Here is a 27,312-nt window from a genome sequence, read left to right on the forward strand (position 1 = left end):
TGCAGTTTTCTTCAGTACATAGTTTGCACAACTAGGTGAGGACCAACACCAAAATGTGCACCAACTTGATGATACTCTGTCAATGGTTGACTAATGTCGCGCTTGGCCACTACAAGAATCTCAAAAATCGCTTACCTCAATCATCAGGTGTGACTTTAACCTGATGAAACATTCCGCCGATATGCCATGACTGCCACATTGGCGGAGATCGAAGTATAACTCCAAGCAGGCTATTTGAAAGGTCAGGACCCTGAAGAATAGCTCTTGGTTTAAAGATGTTCCTTGAAATGAAGACACACAGTAGAACACAACTCTAATTTTTCTTCTTTCTCTTATGGGTACACACCATGATGGGTGTATACAACACTTTTCAAATGTTCCCGACAGTTGGTTACTGGTACCTTTTCAGCATGCCCTTTTTCCAAGACGTCACTCATAAAGTCTTTATAATCAGCAAAAAACACCTCATCTCTTTGGAATCTCTTCATGAGGAGTATTGGCTGCGCTGTTCAGCTACCCTTCGTTATTAGGCAGACTGACATTTTCTTGAGCGGAATGGAAGTCAGAGAAGTTGATAGTAGCCATCCTGTTTAATTACCAGATCTGCAGCAAGTTTGAGAAACATCTATCCTCAACTGAATGTTCAGACTTCTCCTCACAGGCATTTTCAGGAAAATCATGATTTAGCTGGTTTTCTGAAGCTCTTCTAAACTGGAAATTGAAATTCTGTTGCAGAACACCTTTAGTCCTTCATCTTTCCTTATAGATGGGCTTCTGCCCCAGTGGGCCATTAATAAGCCATCTAACTGAGTCAAGACTGCATAAGGTCCATCTCCATGACTATTAATGACCTCCATGGCTCTATAAGTTTTGGAGCATTAACTCCTATTAACAAATCAACTTCCGCATCAATGGTGTCCAAACTGACCTCTTTAAGATACGTCCAGTGCAGAATATCCTCTTCAGTAGGAATATTCTCTTTGCCAACTGGTATACGAGCTTGGGTGAAAACCTCTGAAGGGGCAAAAGTTGTTGCAATTAAGATTGACACTTACTTCTAACCCCATTCAATTTATATGTACAGATTGGTCTCTCTTGGCCCAAAGTCCTGTAGAAACTTTCCGTCTTCCTTCCTCTCACACACAACCTTTCCATTAGGCTTTCTGTACAGAGCGTGCAGAGCTTCAGGATCAAGAAAGGCATAGGTTTGTATTATTTTACTTCCATTACAAGCCTTAATCTTTACAGGTATAATTGCAAGTTTATGGTCTAAGGAACCAACCTCTACCTGCTCTGTTGACTTCATGGCTATTGTAATGGAGTTACTGTTGCCTGTTAGAGTAGGCTCTTTGCCATCCTTACTATTCTGGCAATTGTGTTGCCTTTAGCGACATCTTAACATGGAGTATTGTTGGATGCTTTTGTGACAGGTTTTGCAATCCAGACGTTTCCTGCATATTTTGCTCATGTGTCCTTTTAGAAGACATGCAAAGCACAATCCTTTACCTTTTAGAAATCCACCTTCTCTTGATGAGATTTTAATGCTATCTGATGACTTTATGATTCCAATGCATGATTAAGTTAAAACTAAAACAAACAGGAGATTGAAGTGCAATATCTTTAGTGTCTGAACTTCTTCCCGTCTTTCATACTGGGTGTTAGTGGGGATACAGAAGTAGCAAAGCTTTTCTTACTGCCAGACTTCAGAAGGGCAGAAACTCAGTTTTAATACACTTTGTTATAGAAGTAAGGTCTTGAATATCCCCAAGACGGGATCTTGCAGTATTTTTGCCTGCCTTTCAATGAAAGCATCAACATCCTGGAATTTAGCTCTACTGTGTGTGTTCTTTCTAGAATGTCACATGCAGTATTTCTCCACCTTTCACGTAATTTATATGGAAGCTTAGATATTATTTGCTTTAGGTTGGAAGGCAAATCAAGATCAAACAGATTAGGAGGTCTTCAGCAGCATTACAACAACCTCTTAAATAAAGTGCATAAGCATGAAAGAGCTATTTTCATCATCACCCTTGATACTACTCCAATTTAAGGCCTTCTCCATATAGGCACTTGTGATATTTATTTCATCACCAAAATGAAGTTTCAAAAGCTTCTTGGATTCAGCATAGCCCCTTCTAGCATCCATGTGCAAACAACCGGACAAGTTCTCTTGACTGACCAGAAGTGAACTGTTCCAGATAATAAAGTCTATCCTGTTGTTGTCAGTTTTATCTTCAATGCCATATTCAAATGCTTTGCATAAAAGATCAAAAAGCAATGGATCTCCATCAAATACTGGAATTTCTCTAGAGAGGAGTAAAGAGTGTTTTTGTTGCAAGATCAAGAGTTCAGTGATGTCATTCTGCCTCTGTGCCACATTTGAAAGATTCATGCTTGTAGGTCCAACACCTTTATCATTGGCAGATGGATTTTGAATTAGTATAGCAGACATGTCAGATTTTGATTCTGTGCTCCCAACATTATACTTCCTTTGTACAACTTTATCAGGTTTCCTAGGTTGAAGCATCCTTTGTAATGGGGTTTTTGGGATGGCTCCAAGCTGAACAAACTCAAAAGATGGTGATGCTCCTGATGGTATTTTGCTCCTGAATTACTGTCTCCTTATGCAAAATACCTATTCATTTCATCTTTAGGTTCATAAGATTGATGAGAATTGACAGAGCAGGCATGTAGACTTGGACTTAAATTTGTTTCAAAGTCTTCTAAAACCTTCAGTTTAGCACCACGTTTGCAGCTAAGTCACATTCCAAATTGGCTGATTCCAGTTTCATATTCAAAGCAGCCTTTTCCATTTCAAGAGCATGTTTTTGCTTCAATGCAGCTTTGCGAGCCAGAAGAGCTGCTTTATCAGCAGCCGCCTTTATCCTCATTGATGATACTGAAGATGATATACTTGAGCTGTGAGAACCTTGCGACTTATGTGAACTTTTGGACACATTTGAAGCACTATCATTCGGCTCAATAAGTGTTTTGTGGATCCTTCTGATCAATCTTCCCCACCTCTCCAGCTCATTCACAAAGTTTTCAAAGGTAGCCATTTTAGGCTCAAACCAGTCAATGCACTCATTTTCTCTGATATCATCAGGTAGTTGCTCCTGCACAAGCTTATGAGCAGTCTTGAATTCATTAAGTGCCACATAGAATGCCTCCACTCCTTTTTTTATTGATTCCAGATCATCACCAACAGCAGTCAAAGTTTTCACTTCATTTATCCTACGTGTGCACACCAAGTTTTCCCTCACACATAGAACTGAGGGATGCAATGCTTTGCTCAATCTCAACACCTTCATTTTTGAGACATCTCATCAGCCATGCTTGACACAAGCAAACATCCAAACAAACAATCCAAATCAAATCCAAATCCAAATCTCCATAAACTCAGCAGGCCACAATATGCACACAAGCATCAACTTCTTGTTTCAGAATTTGATCCACCTTCTCAACCATAGCTTCTTAGAAATAAACACATCAGTTACTCACGAATTGGATGAGTTTCTGAATCCCTTGAGCTGCTGATGCCTTCCAACAATAGCTTGGTATTCCAGACACTGAGCCTTGTTTGGGCCTACCACATGCTTGCATGTCCTTCCTGGAAGTTTTTGACTAATGTAGCAGCTTCCTATTCGTTTATAGCCCCATCTTGCCACATCACTTCCTGTTTAAGATGGCTACTCCCAGGAAATGCCAAAATGGATGTAATTAACCTTAACCACCACAAGAGGCATACCTAAAATAACACATACAAACATGCAATCCACATAAACAACAAAAAAAAACATTATAAAACAACATTAACAACTTCATGGCACCTACAATACTCTTTCATATTACACTTCAATCACAAAGAAACAAAAAACAAAAGCGTACCTCATCAGCTGTTTTCAGAAGGAGGATTCAAATGGGAACATCAAAGACTCTTCCATAGTTTTACGTTCCTTTAGCTTGCTTATTTGCTAGAAATTTAAGTAAACTTTAAACAATCTTCACATAAACCCATTACAATCAATGTCATATTTATATGCATACATATATACCTGTGCCCTTCACCGTGTAGAACATATACAGAAATTTAATAAAGTTATCAAACACAAAATATTAAATTGATTTTATATTAATCCTTAAAGCTATAAGTTTATAGTATATTTAGTATATTTTATAGTACATTTCCTCTTTTTTTTCTTTTGGTCTTTAAAGAACAAACATCACAGAGGCTGGGGTTAATGGATTATTTTGGGTGCTGTTTCTTTAAGAGCTGCCTCTGCTGAGCATAATGTAGATCTCACACATATAATGTCTTCATCCTTCATCCTATATCCTTCATATACATCTCTTTAACTTCTCTGACGAAATTAAAATGTCTTTCGAATGTCTTTTGACATATGTATATATATGTATATATATATATATATATATATATATATATATATATATATATATATATATATATATTTATATATTTATATATAACCAGTCTCTATCACACTGTATAATGGGTAATTACATGCTGTGTTACTGCTCTTCGAAGGTGCATTTTCACAATGTTTTCCCAACAAATCCTGCTCAAAATTCGGAATGAATAAATGTATAGACAGCTACAAAACAACTTTAGTCAGTTACAGCTTGGTGTCTCTGGTGACCTTCGTTGTTGGTGTCTGAATGTAGTCCGGGGTTTCAGGTGGAGTTGTGTTGATTTCTGGTGCGGTCCTGGTAAACGGTGTCCAGTGGAGTCAGAGGTTCTCACCCTTGTCCTGGTGAAGGTGGGGATTCCTGTTTGGTGTAGTCTGCACCCTGTTCAGTGTCTTTTGATTACGGTTTTGGCCATCTCTTTGTTTAGGTGAACATGGTCATAATTGTATTTTGCTGTGATGTCAGAGATGTCAGCTTTGATTCTGTGTAGGGTCTATGAGTACAAGCATTCACCAGGAAGAGGATGTTGATCTCTCTCCGTCTGTCTTTTTAATTATTCATTTCGAGTTAATCTCTTTAATAAATCAAATGTCTCGTTTTCAAAGTTTGTGAGCACTGCACGGCTTCCTTGCACCATTACAGTTCCAGTATAGTAAAGGTTAACCGTTAAGTGTCTTCTCTTTGGCTCTTCTCGGTCGTGTATGTGTAATTGCAAGGCATCTTGAATGGTCCTTTCTGTAACCCTTCCTTCATAATGCCTGCAAAAAGCTTGTCTCCATGCAGTTCTTTGCCTTGTTCTGAAGCAGAAGGTTACAAATTTTACCATCCCAGTTACCTCTGATAAGTTCCTCAAGGTTTGCTTCTGCCATATTGTTATACAAACTTCTTTGAATAAAAGGGCTCAGTAGCTCAACTGGCCTACCGGAGGGTTGGAATGTTACTGAACAAGTTTTTTTCTCCTATTTGTTTTTCCAAGCTACTGTTGGAAAATAAAAGCTCTTATTGCTTACCTCCTGCATGAGCAAGTTGAAGGTAGTCCTGTTTGATTCTGGCTTTGTCTGAATTTTGTTACTATTTTCGTTGTTGTTTTCCCCGGGTGTACAGCTTGATAGCTTGAAAGAGGTTTTGTATTCTGATCTTTGTCCAGTTTTTGTTGACTTATTTATGCCTCGCTCTCTGGTCCAATGGGAAAAAAAGTTTTCAGTGCAGTTTTCTGTTATATTGCCCAATTTCTTTAGAGTGAACTGTCTCTGTCTTTTCAGTGTTTATATGCCCATCAGGCTGGTCGATGTCCCTAAGAACACAACCAACTGCGCAGCTGGTACCAACCCCCAACATGGGAGAGGCCTGTACCTGTCTTCTAATGCGTCAGCACTTAAGCATCACAATTGCACTTTCAGTTTTGAGTAACACATGCTTAACACCTGTTTTAAACTGTTTTCATGCGCTTTCGTTTACCTCAAAGAGGCTTTACTGAAGAAAGAAACAAAAGTAAAAGTATGCCAGTGTGCTGTGTTGCCATCTGATCTGAGTGACAGGTAAAAGAAAAGGTGTGTTTGAGTGCAGGTGTAGCAAAGAAACAGCAAGTTTGGAATGGACTTTTAATGGAGAGAAAGAAACAGTATTAGTAGGTTTGGATTCAGTGCTCCTTTCATGTGTTTTCAAACCAAGCTCAAAATGAGTGTTATGTATTATTGCAGCAGATTGTATAAAATATAATGTTAAAAACATGTATTATACATTAATGAATAAACACTGCATCGCAGGTAAATATATACTATGCGCTCAGGTGCTGCCAGATCCAGGCTGCTTTTGCAGGAAATTCTCTAGACCCACCTTGTCCTCATAGGTTGACATTTGTTGGCAGATTTGTGGAGTTAAGCTCAGACGAAATACTGAGAGGAGAGTCGTGCCATTCCAACCGCTTACTCACGACGAGAGTATGGAATGGAGAATATAGTCGTGGATTAAGGAATCTGCTTGTCTCAGTTGGAGGAGCTCATATTGGAACAGTAAGTTGAGTGTTGGATTGACTGAATACCATCTGGGAGTGCTCCACGAAGCTGTTGAGTGAATTGACTTGAGGACTGTCGGCATTTCAAAGGGTTTTGGCCCATTGCAGGGCTTGTCAGGACAACAGTGAAACGATAAAGACAATTTTTGAGTGTTTGGAGGGGAATTAATTGGCCTGCATCTCCAGGTAGAGAGAGCATTGCAGAAGATGCACGTTGCAGTAGCGGGTTGGTTGAATCCTTCAGATACTGTGATTAAGATGTCACAGAATCTGGATGGCATTTGTCAATGCCAATGGATCAAAAGGGATAAAACAGAAAAAAAACAGGGACACACATGAAAGAAAGAATAAAACTACAATAAAAAAAACATGGAATGTAAGAGTCAGGAATAAATTATGTAAAGTTAAATGAATGCATGAAAGTTTAATTTAGTGTAGCTGCGTTGGATGCCGCTCTCTCATGGCCATTCGTCTTGCTTTATGTAAAAGACTCAAAAGGATGTTGACAATAGGCATCCTCAGTGAATACCAGAGAATAATAAAACAGAACTCCACACACACATTTAAAAAAAAACATAGTAGTAATGGGTTGTCAAGGTTATTTATTCAAAGGATATAAATATGTTTATATACCATGAACACCAAGGAAAATCACTGTAAGATTTTTTTTGTGAAGGGGTTTATAATCCAAGCTGTCCATCGTATAACTGTGTATTTTGAAATTCAGAAATAGACAACCTGTCACTTGTACTTGTGTCTATTATCACATTTCCCCTGTTTTTTCCAGTTATGTAAACTGAATCATTGTGTTATATAGTAATTATATATTAACATAGGCGGTATTTGTGTATGTAACTGTTACATAGTTGTAATAAATAATCAATGGTTGTTTAACGCCTTAATTGCCCCTTTAGTATGGTTTAAGACAGTGGCGTAGTCCTAAAAAAAAGTGGTTATGTTACATTTTTCAATTATGCCTTGTTTTGTCAGTTACAGTATGTTCCAAACAGATTTACAAGTTATTGTCATATTTACAGATTTACATTGCCGTGACTGAGGGTCATTTGCAGTGCGGACTGAACATATTTCTCTGGGTTGAACAGTGAAATTGGTGGGCCATTCAGGTTGCTCATCATTACATTTTCTGAGGTTTTTCCGCATTGTTGGTGTGCTAGGGTGAGTCAGATCAACCATCGATGGATGGAGCCGGAGGCAGGTTTTTGAGATGTTGACTTCTGGCCACCAAACTGGCTTAGCATGCTATTACTTAGGGAACGCACAAAAAATTACTCTTTTTGAGTCTATCGAGTAGATGGCTGCATTAAGGTAAGCGATCTACTAGGTAGCCTCTGACTAAGACCTGGACTAGCCCAGATGTGTCGTGAGTCTGTTCTGGACAAACAAGGTCTCTAAGCGACCCAGACTCCTAACAAACGATAAGTCGAAACTAGGAAATATTATAGTTACTTAATGATCCAAATTTAATCACAACTAGAGGGATCAGCAGTTACATTTAAATAAATATAACTTATATATTGGAGTCAGATAAAATTATGTATAAGGTCAGTACTATAATTGGAAACCCAAAAGATTAATAAACATTAGTGATTTTTGAGGAGACGCAAAGGAAAGACCGAACACGCATTGACCTTCGACCAGGGCCTCGGGATTCCGCTCTGCAGGAAAAGGGGACCCTTACAAAGACGTTTCTGTAGACTGTCAAATAGCCTTTGCAAGAATTCTTCAGTGTTAATGGACTTAATCTTAGGGTTTGACTTCAAGGGCCAATCTTTGAATGTGCCACGATCCTTTGCTTCCAGGGCAGCTGATAGTTTCTCCCTTGGCTGAGTTTTAAATGATTGCTCTTTTCACAAGAAGATCTGCTCTGAGTAGGGTCGTAGTTTGAACTCGGACAATGGAGAGTTCATGCAAGGTATCATACATCAAACCAAGATCATAGAGGAATTCTGGGTTCTTCAGCCTGTCACACAGGCTTCTGTATGTCTGTCTGTCAGTGCAGGCCCACTGGTCATCATCGGAGGCCTTTTTCAAAGTGTCTGGCAAGACCAGTAAGAGAGGTCCAGACAGCCCGAACAGTCCGAAAAACTGCTGGCATTTTGAGAACCTAAGAGCCAGCCTCAGCTGCTGATTCTAAAAGCTCTCTCTGTTTTTTGTTTGACTTGCTATTGCTATAGATGTTGTGCAAATTTTCAACCGAGACTCTGATTGAGTGATTTATAGCAGTAACTAAGTATCTGAAACTGCCAGTTCTAACCTATAGTTCATGCAGTGCCAAGTGAGCAGGTTTGGAAATTTCATTTTCAATTTAGTTGACACACCAGAGTGTTTGCCCAACATAACACTAGCACCTCTCCTCTGTGAATCCTGCTTTTGTTAGGCAACTCATTAAAGCATCAGTTATTCCTTCAGATGTCTGGTCCTTAAGTTCCACTAGATCAAGAAATATGAACTCTGGTGATTCGCCTAGGACAGAGGCTTTAATGTTAACAATCAAGGTGGTTTTTCTACTCAAGGTGGAAGCTTCATCTATTAGTACAGCTAGTTTGCTAACAATGTTGTTTACAATTGAGCACTGCATTTCTTTAGCAAAGCTTTCAGTAATGTTGGTGGCACTGAAACTAGAGTGCAGAATTTGTCCCCTTTGACTCCATTTACAGCTGGAGTTCTACGAGCGTTTTGTGATCTGTGAAGGAATGATTGTTTTTGGCTAGGTAATATGCAATTCTGAACACTGAGTAAGTTTCTTTTAGTAATGACAAGTTCATTGCGTCCACATTTTTTCCCAGCACATCTTTTTTTTCTAGTTTTCTATATTTTCAGCAAAAGCATGTGCTTTTGAGCAAAAATGTCTTTTGATTTTATTCCTTAATGAACATAAAACAATGTTTCTGTTTTCATTGATAGAACCTTGAATTTGAAATGTACACCACTTCATGGAAATCTGGACATCTGGACCAACATAAGATAACATCTTACCAGCAGAGGGAGCCCTCACCAGAGTACTAGTAGTACAGCACTCCCTCTGCCTTCTTCTACTATCATTTCTTTTCCAGGGCTAGATAACCAGAAGCCCTCCATTAGATCATCGCGAAGTATTGCCAGTTTACCTTGCCTTACTAAGCATTCTTCATTGTCTGCCACATGTTTGAACTCCTATTTGACTCACGCTTCACGGTTCTGCCCTTCAGACTCATTGCCTTATCACTACAGTCTCTTGGATTGCCCAGTGTTTGTTGTAAAATCGAACTGTTTCTATGTTACTTCTCTATTACATTGCCTGACTTACCGCTTATGATTACTGTTTCTATCCATTTTAATAAAATTCTGCGAATGGATTCGACGTCGCCTTCAGCCTCCTCTTTACAACATCACAAACGTTTGCTTTTTAAGAAACATTTGCAGTAGGATAACCTCGTAATGTTTACATGATCTACCAAACAATCTGCGAGTACTTTATTTTAATTTGCTGTTGGATAAACATTAAATGACGGTCAGTAGCAGATGCACAAATCCTATTGCAGCCTTCTGATTTTATCCCAATTGCTGCATTTATTTACCACATAACAGACTATGTTTTATGCAAATACTCATCATGGTTTTTTTTTTGTGTATTTGGCTTTCTGTCTGTGGCTTGTTAACTCCTTTAAACATAATTTCATACTTGCATGCTTCTTTATCAAGCTGAAATGTTTATAACTTCAACAATCTTGTGCTGCTTGGATAACGTTACATTCTGCCATATACGAAACCAAGATGACACGAGGGCATCATAAATCACGTACATTTAAACAGCATTGGCAGAACAGAGTGTAATTCACGGTAGCTGTGGCCACATATGAAACAAATTTCAAATACATTTATTTCCTGATTGCTTCAACATGACACCATCTTCGGTCGTCATGATAACCAGGATATGTGCTTATTTTACAGGAAGGGGCGTTAGCTTTGTGATCTGTATAGACTTGTTTGCAGTAGAAGCTGTCTAAGGCAGTGAGTGACACAGCACACCCAAAGATATTGAAAGTTTTTTTTACAGGTAAGAAATTCACTCTCTTTAAAGTTAAATAGAGAGTTTTTTGTTCTTCAATGATTGTAAAAACTGAATTATATGTTCTTTAGTATGAACTGTAACATGGTGCCATGTAAGATTATTGTGAGTATAGTTAAAACACACTTAGTCAATCTCTCTCAAATTATGCATCCCAGGGAACCGAGGTTATGTGAGATCTGGTTTGGTACTCACACCATAGGGTGACCCAACTATAAGAAATATATCAACAATTGTGATGATAATAATATTATTACATTTGATTTAATACATTTTAATAAGCAAAATAACAAAGTGTGATAATGTTGCACGTCCTGATTTTACTGAGATTGACGTGTTCCTCGGTCAGCGTATTTTGTTGACCCTGTAACAACATTTTAATCCAAATAATTAGTTTTGACCATATCTCTACACCTAAATCTAACTTTACCCATGAGTAATGCCTAAAATCAGAGGATGTATGCACAACAGATGAATAAGCACTACTGATTGTAAGCCTAAGACTGGTTAAAGTTGTTTCAAGGCCAACAAAGATGAAAACGAATTCACAGAACCTGATTTTGCTGAGTTCGACATCTTTGTTGACCCTGAAACAACATTGCGATTAACCAGTTTATAGTTTTTGTGAAGCTTTTGTGAGACGGTCCAGTTTTGTGTGAGTGAAGGAAATCTGCTTATGAGTGTAGATTTGTGCTTGTGCATGACGTGAATCATGTAACATTATGCACTCTTGATGTCTGTCATTAAGGTCACGCTATAGAAACCACCTAAAATTAAGTATTAAGAAGAGAAAAAGTGACCCTGGCAACTTGCCTACACATGCCAGGAACCGCCACTGCCAAATAGAAATTTACTAAACACAAGCCAATCACAAGTGTAACAAATTAGCTAAAAAATGGGAATATTTATAATTAAATATATCTAGGTTCAATTAATAATACATATTTAGATTAGATCGTAGAATTAATTGTAGCAGAATTAACGTTACAATTATTTGATCTGTTTGTCAACCGAGCAGACAATATAATTATTTATCGATTCTAGGAAAGGTTATTTTCCTGGCCAAGGAAGAATAGCTTTCCTACTCTGCAGTACTAGCAGTAAGTTAGCATGTAGCAACTGTTGGACTTTAAAGGCAGTCCTGCATGTTCAAATACACTAAAGTTTTATTAATCAGATATAAAACTTACAGTGCACTGGCTTGTCAGATGAACTCCTCACACCACATCACAAACCAACAAACACAATCCTTTTCAGACATGCATATTTGTATAGAATTTAACGTCTATCTCATCTTCAGACTCCTCCTTTGTTACTTGGTCAATCTTCTCCCCAGCAACCATGTTTATCTGACTCCATCTTGTTTTCCCCTAATCTGCACAGAAAACATCTTACACAGCACATCTGATGCATCCTGAGGTTAACAAGTGTCAGGGTGTACTTCCCTTAAACATAATTGTGCAACCCATAACACATAAAAACATCAACTCATTCTAATACTCTTAATAAACATTGTGCCTACTTAAACCATTAAACAACACGCTTGTGATTATACTAATGCATATAAATTCTTAAAATAATGCCATCACATTCCACTTCTTCGGCTATTCTCATTCAGTGTGTGCTTTGTGACTTGGTTTAACTCTCAGAACATCTCATGCTGTCTTACTACACGTACACACTGAGCTAGTTCTACTCACATTAGTAAGTCGCACACACACTCTATACTTCTGTATTACTTCTGTCTTTTAGTAGCAAGCACATGTCATGGCACACAGCATATGATACAAGATATGATGAATAAAATGAAAAGAATAAAACAAATATATGAATACAATGTCTAAAGTTCATATACAAATCCCACACAACATTCAGTGAATCTAAATTGTGAGCAGCACACAATCAGTTGTGAATATAAGAGATTTAACGAATGAGGCTATAGCTAAAATACAACAAATTAAGCAAAACACATATATAGAGGATGAAGTAAAGTAAGGAAGATAAAGAGAGGAGCAAAAGAATGGCAGTATTTGACAACAATTAACCACAACCTAGTGAGAATCACCAAAGAATCAAGATTCACCTTAAAAGGGGGCTCAAACTTAAACATGCATCTAAATAGTTGTAAAGGTTACTTGCATTGGTTATTGTTGCTGCAAAACAGTCCTGATGCAGCTGACAAGAGGTTCCAGATGGTTTTGTTAGTCGTGAGCTGGAGGTTTTTCTCTGGTTCTTCTGAAGGCAGGAAAGGTACTGACTGTACTTTAACATCTTATCTAGATGGCATTTGTCCTCTCTCCTCCAGCCCAGCATGGCCTAACTCTTCAAACCCCTCGTTATCTGATGTTCTTCATGAGCATCAGGCCAAACTCGAAGTAGTAGAGGGAAGATGGCGCAAATCAAAAAGATCTATTATACCTGAGTAGGTATTCATCTTTGCTTTTAATTTTTCTCTGCTGGAGTCCACATTGCCAAATCGTCATATTTCCACAAGATCAACATTGCTCCAGACATGCATCTCTTAAAAACATTTCAGTCTTTCCTCTGTCTCCATCCACCATCTCCTACCACTTCTATAACAGCTACTGATTTCGCCACATTCTTCACAAATAAAACCAGAACAATTAGTAGTCAGAGTATATGACAATATGTGTGGTTTTTGAACTGTCTGTCTGACTACCTGCCTGCCTGACTGCCTGCAGTGTTATAATTTGCTTCTTGGTGTAAGATTAAAACTGTTTATGTTATATGCTCGTCTAGCGCTCCTTCCTTGAACCAGACCGCCCTAGTGTTTCCTAGTGACCGCCTTCCTGTGCTCGATCCACTTCCATGGACTTAACACCTCCACACAAGCAAAGCTTTTCAGGAATGGCCCTCAAGAGAGTGTTACCACTTACATCGAGTGGGTGCTGGTGTCGTGTGATTCGTCAATGACTGTTCAACATGAGGACAGCGAAACCAGCCCCACTACAGATCCAGAGCCCAGCCCATCAATTCACAGCGACGTGAAGCTACAGCCTGTGCCCACTGCTGACAAGGGATCAAAGTCCGCTGGTTCCGTCCAGCTGTCATGAGTCCCCTGCCGCAAGGGCGCTCCAGATACTGTTCCCAAGGGAGCCCTCCAGTGCCCGCACCTCGAGTGCTCCTTCCAGTGCCCATGCCTGACCACCCTATCCAGTTGTCGTCAATGTTTCCCAGCAGCCCCTGCGCTCACCCTCAGCTCATCTTCTGGTGCTCCCCACGGGTCTGCCTGTTACCATCGCCTGTCGGATCCCTCACCTCGTCATTGAACCGCAAAGTCCCGAACTCCACCTCAGGCCGTAGACACGTTGGCTCCCCCTTGGCTCCTAGCTCCCTTCTCTTCACCATGGCCCATCAATCCACCAGCTCCGCTAGGCTCCATTGTCCCTCCAGCTCCGCCTTGGTCTATTCGCGACCATCCGTCTTCCACTCCTCCGGCTTCACCTCGTTTCTCCATCCCTCCGGCTCTGTCAGGCGCTCCATCCCTCCGGCTCAAACTCAGTCTTCTGTCGTGCTGGCTTCGCTGCGTCCTTCTTGTTCCCTGTCTCTGCATCAGTCATCGGTGCCTTCGCCGTCGCCTAGGCCCTCCAGCTCTTTGGCTCTTCGCCTCCGTCTCTGTCTCCTTCACCACCTGTTCCACCACTGTCGGTTGGCCCTATGGAGTCAACGGCCATTCCTTCTCTATGGCTCCATCCGTTGGCTCCACTGTGGATCTTCTGGGCTGTGCTCTGGATGCCACGAATTTCCTCCTGCTCCGAACTCCTCCTGTATCTTCCTGGCTCCTCCCTCTGTCTGTTCCTCCCTGGACTCTGTTTGCCAACCCCCTCCTGGGGGCCCATCCTCCACCAGAACCTCCTCCCAAGTTCTGTTATTCCCTGTTCTAATTTTTTTTTTTTTTCTGTTTAGGTGCGAGGATGCACCTTCCGGGAGTGGGGGTAATGACACATCTTTGGATGCTGTGTTGTTGTTTTCTTGTCCCACATGCTCTGTATGCCCTACTTTCAGTTAATTGTATCATTGTCTTCAGGTGTGTCTCTCATTAATTTAGTAATTTACTTGGTGTATTTAAGTCCAGTTTGTTTCCGTTCAGTTGGTCTGATTGCTGTCTTTAATATGTGTGGTTTTTGTTCTGTCTGCCTGCCTGCCTGCCTGTAGTGTTATAATTTGCTTCTTGGTGTAAGATTAAAACTGTTTGTTATATGCTTGTCTAGCGCTCCTTCCCTCAAACTACACCGTGACAGAGTGACACAACATACCGTGTACTTAATGCCCACTTAATAAGCGTAAGCATCAGGCATGAATTTTGACACACTCAAAGAAACCTCTTCTACCTTGTTCTTCTCAGAAACTGAGAAAGATTTTTAGTGAATTAATTTGCATATGTAACCCTATATAAAAAAACTCTTCGAGTAATAGGGTTAAAATATGTATTTTAGTCTGTTTGTTTATTATTTGTATGTGTATTGTCCATTCCCTACTAATTTGAGGATGATGATCAATATCTTATCTTTGTAAATACATGTCATTACACAATGTAGTGTAAAAGTTTATTAGAAATGTCAAACAGTCAAACTTGTCTTATGTTTAATGAATGGGTATTCAATAGTTTAAACCTGCCTCCAAAATGGGTGAAAGTAAACCTACTGGTTAATGAAGGGAAACAATTGCAAATTTGTTAATTCATGCAAAATCATGAAATGAATTGTAATTATATATTTAAGTGAAATTACAGTAAATGTAAAAAAACAACAACTAGTAGTGATTGCTGTTTAGTGTTGACAGAACAATTGTGTTATATTGGTTTTATTTTCTATTTCTGTACTTACACCAGGTGTCCCATTACTTCTCCTGGAACCAAGAAATTCAGGTAATTATAATCATCACTTTTAATTTACATTAAATTATGTTATTTAAACAAGAATCATTATAATTATGTCTTTAATCATGAGAATTCATTAATGTTTACTTTTGTCATTCAGAACATGGAACATCAAGACCCTGATGTTGCTGATGCAGTAAAGGCATCAGGAGAGTCCACTCTGGAAAAGGCTACAGCAAAAGCTAAAATAAAATGTGACAAGTTTTTTAATGTCTCACTTAACATCGCTGTGACTGGAAGGACAGGATCAGGAAAATCCTCCTTTGTAAATGCAATTAGAGGTCTAAAGGATGACGATGATGGAGCAGCACCTACTGGAGTTACGGAAACTACAGCAGAGGCCACCATGTATGAACATCCTGAAATGCCAAATGTGAAAATCTGGGACCTGCCTGGAATAGGAAGCCCAAACTTCAAAGCAAAAAAATATCTAAAAGATGTTAAGTTTGACACCTATGATTTCTTCATCATCCTTACTTCAGAGAGGTTCACAGAGAATGACATCATGCTGGCTAAAGAAATAAGAAAACAGAAGAAAAGCTTTTACTTCTGTTCTGTTCCAAGATTGACAACGACATATCTGCTGAGAAAAGGAAAAAAGGATTTGATGAGCAGAAAGTTCTTTCCGTAATAAGAGCTGATTGTCAGAAGAACCTGAAAGACCTGGGAGACCCCAAAGTTTTCTTAATATCGTCTTTTGATCTGGAGGAATATGATTTTGAATCACTTCAAGACACTCTTGAAGATGAGCTTCCAGAACACAAGAGGTATGCTCTTCTACAAGCCTGGCCAGTGTGTTCTGCTGCGTCTCTTCAGAAAAAGATCAAGATGTTTAAAGGGATGATCTGGGCTGTATCTCTTGCTTCTGCTGGTGTAGCGGTTGTCCCTGTGCCTGGCCTATCAGCAGCATGTGACGCAGGCATGGTCGTGTCTTTCCTCACAACATGCTACTATTCATTTGGTTTGGATGATAGATCACTGACAAGGCTTTCAGAGAACGTTAACAAGCCCCACTTGAGAGATTTGGCCAAATCTAAATTTGTTACTGCCATCCGAGAAAAAGCATTGACCAGATTGCAAGTGTCTGCTGCTCTCGCTACCATTAGTACAGTTGAATATTTCTTGAGTCTCTTTCCAGTTGTTGGCAGTGCTGCTGCTGCAGGAATATCCTTCGGTACCACTTATTACCTTTTGAGAGAAGGAGTAAACGATCTGGCAAATACAGCTCAAGATATCAGAAAAGAAGCTGGTCTCGCTTCTGTTCGTTGATTTATGTCCAACAGAGCATGTAAAAGATACAAGAAAGGGAATCCACACGCCAAACAAAATGGAAAGTACAAGATCCTTTGAATAAAATTTCTTTCAATGAAGATTTACTTACCAATGATCCTGGCTGGCTTATAGTGTCTGGGATTGGGTCATAAACTAAACAAATTTATAATTTTATTGACGCCCATATTAAAACTTTAGTAGTTCAGTTGCCATCATATCTTACAGATACTGGTGACCTTCTTGAAATGTCACATAATCTAGACCTTTGAGATGATCTTTTAGGCAATTCTTGATGCTTTAGAGATGTAGAGAAGGAGAATTATTAATGTTTTTTTGACTATAGAACATGAAAGCATTTTCTGTGTCACTGAGTAATTCAGATGATGTGTGTTAAGATTGTTTGCTGATATGGGGTTAAGAAAAAATAAACCAAATGTCTGTGTTCATAATATTGCGTATTGGTATATGTGATCATGTTACTGTACCTTTTTTTTATTTATCCATTGCTTTTGCTGAATCTTTTATCTCAAATACAATCATGTGTTTAAAAAAAAAAATCTATGGATTTTGGATTGCCTGTTTGTTGATGAATTTCAGGATTTTTTAATATCACATACAACCATTAATGTTACAACCCTTAATAGACTAAATGATAAAATGCTAAATGCTTTTATTGGTTCTTTTGTGATAACTTGTGTTTGTATATACTAAAATCTACTTGAAATTATAATATAATTCTTGAGGAAACTTGGACTAAATTACTGTACAACTCTACACTCACTGGTCATTTAATTAAGTATCCTTGATAGACTGCTCGTTAACACAAATTTCCAAACGTATGCATTTAAACGCATAGACATGGTCAAAGACAACCTGCTGAATTTGAAACTGATCATCAGATTGGGGACATTGCATGGTTGTTGGCGCCAGACGGCTGGGCTGGGTTTTTTAGAAACATCTCAGGTTACTCACATAACCATGCTTCCCTGAGAGCGAGTAATGAGCCGCGTTGTTGCTGTCTGTCTCTGGAAACCTATAGCCTGATGCAATATGCAGGAACAGTTACACAGAAAACACATTGCATTAACCACATATTTTGTATTGTTCATGGATGTTTTGTATATTTAGGACTGTACCTGCCACCCCCGTCCAGTCGAGTAAAGTGGCGCGTGACCAAGTATGGTGACCCATACTAAGAGTTTTTGATCTGCTTTTAACTTCATTTAGGTTAATTATGAAAGTATTATAAAAATAAAAGAGCTATTAAATGTTATTATAATTAAATTTGAAAATTAAAACGAACGTTATGGAACACAACCTTTGATGTATATACTGTATTTTTATATATATTTTTAAAGATCTTAAGTCAGGGCAACTGTTTCAAGTTGCATTTATGAGATCGAAGTTTTATTGAGTCAAAAAAGATGGTCACTTGTTCCATTTCTGAATAAATTCAAGAAAAGTGAAGGACACACCTCATGCGTCCTCTGATTTCCAGTGAAAGGATGCTGAATTGCTGCTTTTTAGACTTTGCAGGCAGTGTTTGTTCATGAAGGTCATGAAACTGATTACGGACGAACTTCTGAGGCAGCTCACGGTTCAATGAAATACATATTTCTTGCTAGAAATAATTTATTTTGCTCAACCACAGAGAATTGTGGGTATCAAGGCAACAAGGATACATCCCTTCTGCCTTTAAATATAGACTAAATGAAAGTATCTCAGGATGTAAGGTTAACATTGCATTCGGCGTGTCTTGATGACTTCCTTTCTTAAAAAGTCTACCAAAGGCAGCATTTTCCAGATTCAGATGTATACAGAATTTCAGCGTTGATTCTGCTTCGCTATATAGTCGTATTGGAACATGCTTGTTCTTAAGTTCTTGGTTGTATTTGTAACATGCTTGTTCCTAGCTATAGTTGTATTGTCAGGGACACGCTCGTCGCAGAGGTTTTTTGTTTTTTATTGGTACATGGTTATTCTAAAAATTGTAGTCGTGTTGGGAACAAGCTTGTTCTTGAGCTGCCTGGTTGTTATAGGGAATCATTTTCTTGAGTCTTGAGTCTTAAGTTTTTATGGTATTGGAAAAATATATTCATTAGGACATGTGCTGAAAGGTACATTTTTGTTTTGGTTGTTCGTTTTCCATCAGCAGATACTGCATGTCAATGGATCTTAATGTCTGTTGGGGTGCCCTTATTGTCTTATAGTTGTCTTATCTCAATCATGGGTTAAGGTCATGTTTGTGTTGGGGGATATCAACATATGGTTTATTTTGGGGGGCTATTGCTGCTCTCCCTGATGTCCCATTGATTGTCCATGCTTGAAGAATGGCCTGGAATTGCTGTCATTTCTCATGAGAATTTATGTGAAAACATTTTCTCTGATGGTCGGGAACGCCTCTTCACTTTTACAAGAATATATAAACAGCTGTATAAGGATCGGCTTGGCCACATAACATTCAAGTTGCACAGCATTATTTTGCATGTGTGACTGTGAGGGACAATTTATAACATGGAGACAGAACACATAGCCAGACAAATTTAATTAAAACGATTTCTAAACGATTTTCTTCTAAATACAGGAAACAATACTCTATAATACCATAATGCTGCACTTGTGATATCTTGATTACCTGCAAATATCAGCTGGATCGTTAACACAGCACAGGAAACTAAACAGCTATAAAAATTACTCTGTGAATTCACAGAGAATCATCACAGATGTGATGCTGTGCTTCTGTCTTCACCATACTGAAACATTGTGTGTGTTAGATGTGTCATGAAGAGTGTTTCCCCATGATGAGGCGTCAGGACAGGACCTGCAATTTAGCATGATTGTTACTTGCGGATTATTCAGTCATTAATTATAATGTCTGATCACAGAGAAATAAGGTTATCAGAAGGGAATGTAAAACTCACCATCGTTAATGTAGTACTAGGATCTCCTCTATTAAAATAAAAAGAGTAGTTGATTGAAAAATAACACAGCATGACACGTGTATCTTATTGTTTGTTAACTCGCAGACCTGTTGCAGTTGTCTTGTAGTAAATGAATCCAGCAGCTGCTACGATGATTCCCAGCATCAGTCCCGCAGCCCGCAGTCAATAACAGCGGCGTATTCCACTCAAACTCAGGCAGAGGAGGGTCTGTGAGGAACACACATATCACTATATCATCTCAGCATTTACTGCCAGATACTGTTCGTGTTTAGAAGGTTGAGATCGGACATCTAGACAGTTTCCATGTTTTCTCTTATTGCATGATGGATGCTATACTGGTATGTCTCTTACTCCAGTCATAGATCATGGGTTTGGGGAAGCCGGCGTGGTCCACCATACAGGAGATCTTCTCTCCAGCTTTGGGAGTGTACTCCAGCTCGGTGTGAATCTGGTGGAACCAGTCTCCGTTAGGCATCTTCTCGGTGGAGGTCACGTCGGAAGTCACCACTACACCGTCCCTCAGCCAGGACACGTTGATTTTCTTTGGGTAGAAGTCGTACGCACTGCACATCAGCAGCGATGGATGTCTGCTGTCTCCCTGCTTCACTAAACTCAGCTTCACACCTGGAGCCACTAAATCGTACAATATACGTTACATAGTTACGAAATATGACATTAGCTTACATGTTTCTGAGTTGAATCACCTACCTGCTTTATCGTGGATAGCTGTTTTGTACTGTACAGCATTAGGTTTACAGAACGTATCAACCTCAGCCTTTAATTGCTGTAAGAGCGCCTCGTCTTTGTTCCAGCGTTCTGCAGTTTTCACTCCAAACTCAGTGAACCCCACAAACTCCCCAAGGGTGCTGTTGAACTGAACATACAGATACTTGTTGAAGAAATAGCCTTCCAAGAACACCATGTCGCTGAAATCAGGGGAGCTGTAGATGCACTGTGTCAGACGGTAATTATAATACCCATTACCTGAAAAACAAGGCACAAGCACTTGAACGTACAGAATGCCCTTTCTAAAACACCACCTTACCAACACTGATAAATACCAAAGACGACAATATATCCACACCACCAGTGCTCTCACCTGTTCCGGTGAATAGAGACAAAATAAGAATTTGATGTAATCTCCAGATCTTTGGAAGAGACATGTTCACTCGCTCTTAGCATAACAACTGAGATTAGCCAATACTCTCTTCATGATAAAGAGATGAGGGTTTGAACCCACTCCAATCAGAAGCCGTTTGCTCATGTGTCATGTGTTTCTAAGCCGTACCGTGCTTCCATTTTAAAATCATGTTTCAAAAACCAAAAGTGAATAAAAATTGGTTAAGATTAAACACAACTACTTTCTAACTTAAAAAAAACAACCTCTCCAGTTTTTGAGAACACAAATATTTTATTATTCTTTTAAATTACTCAGAAACACTGTAGAATGACTACGATTCAGAAATCATTAGAATATGATCGGGAAAGGGTCCTAAAAGAACATTTAGGGAACTGCATTGTTAACTAGTTCCTAAAACTGAGTTTCTGTAACGAATCAAGGCTGCGTTCCACTTCCCTTTCCAACGCTCTCTTGAACTCTTACTCTTGTGTGAATCCTTTTGTTAAATGTAACAAGCAACGTTTGAGAGACGATCTCGATTGAGAAAGAGAAGCTGCTTCAAACCGCGCGCCACTTCATCGACCACAATGCAACACCATTGTGATATCATCGCAGATTGTGTTTAATTTACCCCCAACCAAGTGTGCATTCATGTTTTTAGCATTTGCATCATTAAAAACTAGTATTATTATTTAGTACTGTCCTGAGTAAAATATTTACACAAAAGATGTTTTCATATAGTCCAAAAAAAAGAAAGAAAGAATATGTTGTGCAAAGCAATACACAGCCAAAGTTTATTAACAAGGTTTTATAATAGCGAAAGTCACATTTTTATTGGCATTCTTTTAAGTCCTTGGGTCCACTGCATTAAATGTTTTATGTTTTTGGCCATGTCTGGCGTGTCAGTCGTTATTGCTTTAATGAGGAAGAAGAGTCCAGTAGTGACCCCCAGCAGCCCTAGAGTCAATCCCACTCCACAGAAGACCGCCGGACCCAAGCTGGGCAGGACAGCAGCTGCCAGTGGGACGCCTGGTGATAAGAGGTACATGTAATATGAATTCAGCTGCTGAGCAGATGCACTTTCACCGTAACAATCTTCTCAGCACTTGACATTTTTAATTTGTGACAAAATCAGAACTGTTCTTTTTAAATCAACTCTTTGTCAATGGCTCTTACTCCATATTTTGGTCTGCGGTTGGCCCTGGAGGGCTCGGTGCTTCACTGTACAGCTGTAAACATCTCCAGCTTCAGGAGTGATTTTCAGAGAGGAGAACACGTGGAAGGATCCGTCGCTCCTCGGCCGGTACTGACTCAGACTCGCGTTTTCTGTCACAATCACATTGTTCTTAGCCCATGAGACGTTGACAGGTGGAGGAAAGAAGCCAGTGACGTGACAGATGAGCGTGTTTTCAGCACCCAGCTGAAAACTGCTCCTCAGATAGATGAACGTCTCGGGAGGATCTGTCAAAACGCACATTTAATACAATTGCGAGCCAAAACACTGAACGCAGAACATTTAGCCCATTACACTTCTGTTAAAGAAATGTATTACTGTGAAAAACTGTACTTCGTACCCATTTCCTCTGGTGGGCTCTTGCAAGCTTTAATGAGTACAGCCAGGTTTTGTTTGCATATTTCTTGATCTGCGATACTTTCTTCATAAAATCCACCAAAGGATATAGGATCTGCGAAATCGGGTAATGTGACTACTCCCATCTTTTGATTAAAGTCAGCATGCCATGCCTCTTCTCCATCAGACCCAGTCATAGACTCTTTCTCCGTTTCAGAACATCCAGTAATGGAGAAATCGTTATGCTCTACTGAAATGGAAGAAACATCAAAATATAAATTAGAAATCCCAGACAAATAAACGTATAAAAACATAATAGCGAAGACTCGCTCAGTCAGAAATAGCTTTAATAAATCAGCTTTTTCTTCCCTTTAGAGTGAGCGCATACATTTGTAAATTCGAATCATTTCTTTGCTTGATATTGCGGTTTTACCGTTTACTGGACGTTGTTATTGTTCTCGTTACTTCCTCTATAGTGGCTACTGAACATAGGCTTACTTCTGCATCCAAGGGATAATAATGATTTTTGAAGATAATGCGACACTAAAATCTGGAGTAATGATGATGAAAATTCAGCTGTGCCTCACAACAATCTATTAAAATTTACAATTTATTAAAATAGATTTCTTTATTAATCAAATAAATGCAGCTTTGATGAGTATAATAGACTTATTTAAAAAAAAAAAATACAAAAATGTACTTATGCCAAACGTAGTGGTAATGCATATTGCCTGAGAAATTAGTTTACTTCATGAAATCATACATCCATTAATGTGTAAATATTTGAATATGCAAATTATGAACTTACACTGAGCAAGAGCTGTAAGAAAAACAGTCAGGGAAACAATGGCCAGATACAGCTCCATGTTTGATGACGACGGAAGAACTTGTGTCTGGGCGAATGAGCAGGCAGACACTTAGTTTCAGTTCGATAAACGCCTCCTCCACTCAGAATTTAAGCATCACTGTGACACGGCTGTATCCAGGGGGAAGAGAGGAAACAAAACAACTGAGGATACCGTATTGTTGGTACCGTTTTGTATATTAGGTGTCCTTAATAACTATGTGCTTACATGACACATCAAGGACTTGATGCACTTATATAAATGTACTTACAAGTTCTTTAATTGTACTTACATTTAAACCAGAGATGAGTAACTTGATAATGACTGAATATAAGAATATAACCATTCAGTGCTTAAAAGATCCATAGCATGTTACCCCCCCAAACACATGCATTTACCTTTTGAGTTTAGAGAACATTCACAGTTCAAACTATCAAAAAGACATCTCAAGGAGAAACTTGTAGCCTGTGCTGTTTCATTCATTCATTCATTCATTCATTCATTTAATTGAAGTTTAGTTTTGTTACGTGACGCATTAATTAAAGATTAACTATAGCGTGTGTAATTCTCCAATACAGTTATACTTTAATTGTTTATCATGAATAAATATTTCAATGAGTAAACCTGGCTGTATCCTGTCCCCGGATCAGTAGGATACTCCTGTAATGAAGTTATGGTGGCTGGGACAGATCAATTCTGCTTGTGATCTAATCCTGTTTACATGAAATAAACCTGCTCCCAAGCGGTTTCAAGCTAACAGACCTGTTGCTATGACAGCAAGTCCGGGATGATCTTCGAAGAACCAAACAATACAAGATTAGGCGAAATCGTCAACGATTAAATCCTGCGAACAGAGTTAGAGACGTAAGAAAGAAAGGACCCCAGCTTTCTGCTCCTGTCAATGTTTGCAAGGAGATACATTTGTATCTCTGCTCCATGGGTGGTGCTAGGGAGCTCCACCAACCAGTAACCCATCACTGCAGAACAAAACGTCCAGGGGTTGTGGTTGGTTCCACATCCAGGGGGTGGAGGTGGGAGGTTTAGGGGTGGAGGTGGGTGGGTTGGGTAATCAGGGAGTGGAGACAGGGAGGTTTAGGTATTTGATGGAAGGGTATCTCATACAAAAATCTTTAAAGGGAAAGTAAAAGTCTTTCAATCACTGCACATGTGACACATGAACTTTGGACTTTGATCTTAATTTACTGCTTTTATGGTACCTTTCCTCAAAGCTTTTTCTTATACGGTTGTACTTTAGACAGCAAATTACTTTCGGAAGATATGTTTCTTCCGCATAACATTACAAGAAGGATTGAGTACCTGGAAAATAATTTTCAAAGAGGAAAAATTGTCCTGTACATGTAGAGTGGATATGTGCCTTTTATCAGCCATAATGTGAGTTTTGATTTATGCTTACACTATTGTTTGTTGGAAGATAATGGTTAAAAATAGCACTATAATGCAGTGACATAATACACGGACTAAACAGCGTAAGCAACAACAGCATTTGTTTTTTTCCTATGTGACAGAAATGCTTTGAGTAGTGTGCACTATTACTCAAGACTAGATTATTAATCTGGCAGATGTGAATACTCTGGTGCGCACCAAACAATTACGAACCATCCCAGAGTTCGCCTGGAACCGAACCGAGACCGCTTGTTCAGCTGGATTTCATTTCGGTTCCAAACAAACTCTGGTACAGTGTGAATATAATCCAACCTCGATCCGACTGCAGAAAGCACTGCAACTTTTCAGTTAACAGGCTCCCATAGTTAAAGTTGCCTTAAGGGAACGTTTCGTGTTAGCTACATTTGCTAGCCACAATGAGGCGCATGTAAAAGCCTGCAATCGCCTTCGTATACACGCCGTTTTTGATAAGTTTAATTTTGGCTTTCTTTATGCCTAGTCCATCTTCCATGCAGTGCCATTGTCAGTATGCCATGTATGAGAGCATGTATAAGAATTTTTGTAGTGCAATTATATAAATATCAATGTCAGTGTGAAAGCAAAACCAAACCAAAAAAATAAAGATTGTATTTGGTCTGGCCAAAGCAAGTGGACAAGCGTACTTTCTTGGTGTGAATACAAACTAAGATTTGTTTTTGTCAAGTAGTTGCATGAAAGTATAATAAATGATAGTATATTCACTTGTGTTTTCTTAACCACAGCAACAATGGCATCGTCCAATCCTCGGCGACGGCGCAATAGCTTGAATATACCTCCCAATATGTAAGAGAATTGGCCAGTATGGCCCAGATTAATTGGTTGTTTAAAGACAAATTGGATTATTCTATTGTGTAGTATAAATGAACTAAAGAAACAACAATTACCATTCATAAATCATTTATATTTCAAATTGTGTGATATATAATAATCGATTCTTCATTTTTACATTCTCTTTAGATCTGATAGTGTTCGTCTCTTCAATGAACTCTACGACAGACATTACCCTGAACTCCAGGAGATCATACTGGCATTGCATAGTTTTGTTAAAATATTTGAAGAATATTTCAAAAGGTCTACCGAAGTCTCTAGAAGAGGAGGAATTTTGGCAATAGCCGGGGGGACCATCGTCATCGCAGGATTAGTTTTAGCTCCACTTACTATGGTGGCTTCTGCTGCCGCAGCGGTAGGAGCAGGCATGGCCTTAGGTGGTGGAATTGGCAGTGGTCTCGTAAACTTATTCAAAATGTACCAGCAAGATAAACTATTAAAAAACATTGCAAATGGACTTAAAGGATTTCAGAACAAAATCGACCCTATGGCTGACATTCTTAATGTCATCTCAAAAAAACCTGAAATACTGAAAGACCTTAATACGCCAGATGGTGATATCTGTTATATTATGAAATGTGGTGAAATATTACGCATCATTCGGATAGGTGACATCGGTGAAGTGGCTGGACAGATGTCTAAAACAGTGCGTTTGACTGCAGCCCTTACGGGAGTTTTTGCTGCGATTGGCCTCGTGCTTGACATTCTCTCGGTTCTTGAAGACACCAAGGCACTCGATGACATGGACAAACTAGCAAGAAATCACCAAATAAGTGAAAGGGAGATGAAGTCGAAAGCTGGGACATTCATCGTCAAAATGAGAAAAGTAATTAATCAGTTACAGAACATCATGGATGAACTTAAGAAAACAAAAGACAGCATCGCAAGAGGACTGGATCTAATGTGACGAAATGAAACAATGAGAACCCGAAGCGTTGGCCAATTACAAATCATTTGTCACAGAACCACAGATTATTTGCGGTGCTTGTAAACATGCTATTGCTTTTGGGTCATTCCATGAAAATGGTGACTGAGACATAATCATAGATTTACTATAACAATGAATATTTTTTCATTGCTACTACTTCGAGAACATTAATGAAAGATTTTAAACATTTATGCTGATAATGGTATGGTTTTTAGCCTTCCTAACCACGATTTGGCAATTATATAAAAATCACTTAATGAATAAAGCATTATATATCATGCGTCTTGTGAACTTGTTGTTTCTCCATTTCATGTTTGGTATCATTTTATCATTTCACAGCAGTTACTTGTATTATGAGAAAGATTAAAAACTTGTAGAACTGTGCTCCATTGTGAAGAGGTTGTGTCCTCCTTTAGGAACTTTGAGAATTTGATCCATCTAGCCAAGTATGACCCTGGAGCACCTTAAGATCTTAAGATTTCTTTGTCTGGTCTGAATATATAGGGAAAGTGACAAAAGGGCAGGACGTCGGTCCCACTGAAGTATTTTCAGAGGTTCCTGAGGTATATGGCAGCTGCGGCGGCAGTCACGTCGCTGGGCCTGCTTCATATGAGACCGCTTCAACGCTGGCTCCACGGCGAGTCCTGAGATGGACATGGCAATGCAGGACTCACTGGGTTCAAGGTGATTTTGGTGATGTCTTTTCTGTTATTATTTGCTGTTGTGTTTTCATTAGGTTTCTTGATTGGTTGGCCTGACCGTCTGTCAAGATCTGGACGCCCAATCAGAAGCAGCGTGCAGCATTTAAACGGAACGGTGGTCATGCTTCGAGGGCGGTGGAGTTGTTGCTAGCTTCCCCGGACCTCATTTGTGTTGTGGTCCTTCTGTCTGTGTACTAGCCGAGCGGTTTCGTTTTGTTAAAACGTTAAAATTGTTAAAACGTGATGCGCTAG

General features: G+C 39.1%; 2 protein-coding genes and 2 pseudogenes across 2 annotated transcripts; 2 read left to right on the forward strand and 2 right to left on the reverse strand.

Annotated features, from left to right (window-relative positions):
- Window positions 1-10,439: 10,439 nt before the first annotated feature.
- Window positions 10,440-17,102, forward strand: LOC122331717 (annotated as a pseudogene).
- Window positions 17,103-19,209: 2,107 nt separating this feature from the next.
- Window positions 19,210-20,877, reverse strand: LOC122331728 (annotated as a pseudogene).
- Window positions 20,878-21,510: 633 nt separating this feature from the next.
- On the reverse strand, window positions 21,511-24,025 carry LOC122331727 (H-2 class II histocompatibility antigen, A-U alpha chain-like). The gene is made up of 5 exons (XM_043229238.1): window positions 23,923-24,025; window positions 23,124-23,291; window positions 22,320-22,565; window positions 21,922-22,206; window positions 21,511-21,774 (listed from the first exon to the last, which is right to left on the reverse strand). The coding sequence occupies exons 2-5, from the start codon at window positions 23,179-23,181 to the stop codon at window positions 21,569-21,571; spliced, it is 795 nt and encodes a 264-aa protein (XP_043085173.1). The 5' UTR covers window positions 23,182-23,291; window positions 23,923-24,025; the 3' UTR covers window positions 21,511-21,568.
- A 402-nt stretch (window positions 24,026-24,427) lies between these two features.
- Window positions 24,428-26,566, forward strand: LOC122331726. Its single transcript, XM_043229237.1, has 3 exons — window positions 24,428-24,552; window positions 25,326-25,386; window positions 25,561-26,566. Exons 2-3 carry the CDS (start codon window positions 25,331-25,333, stop codon window positions 26,336-26,338), a joined length of 834 nt encoding a protein of 277 aa, XP_043085172.1. The 5' UTR covers window positions 24,428-24,552; window positions 25,326-25,330; the 3' UTR covers window positions 26,339-26,566.
- The last annotated feature ends 746 nt before the right edge of the window (window positions 26,567-27,312 follow it).

Source organism: Puntigrus tetrazona, unplaced genomic scaffold (assembly GCF_018831695.1).
Source record: "Puntigrus tetrazona isolate hp1 unplaced genomic scaffold, ASM1883169v1 S000000001, whole genome shotgun sequence".
Classification (NCBI taxonomy): domain Eukaryota; kingdom Metazoa; phylum Chordata; class Actinopteri; order Cypriniformes; family Cyprinidae; genus Puntigrus; species Puntigrus tetrazona.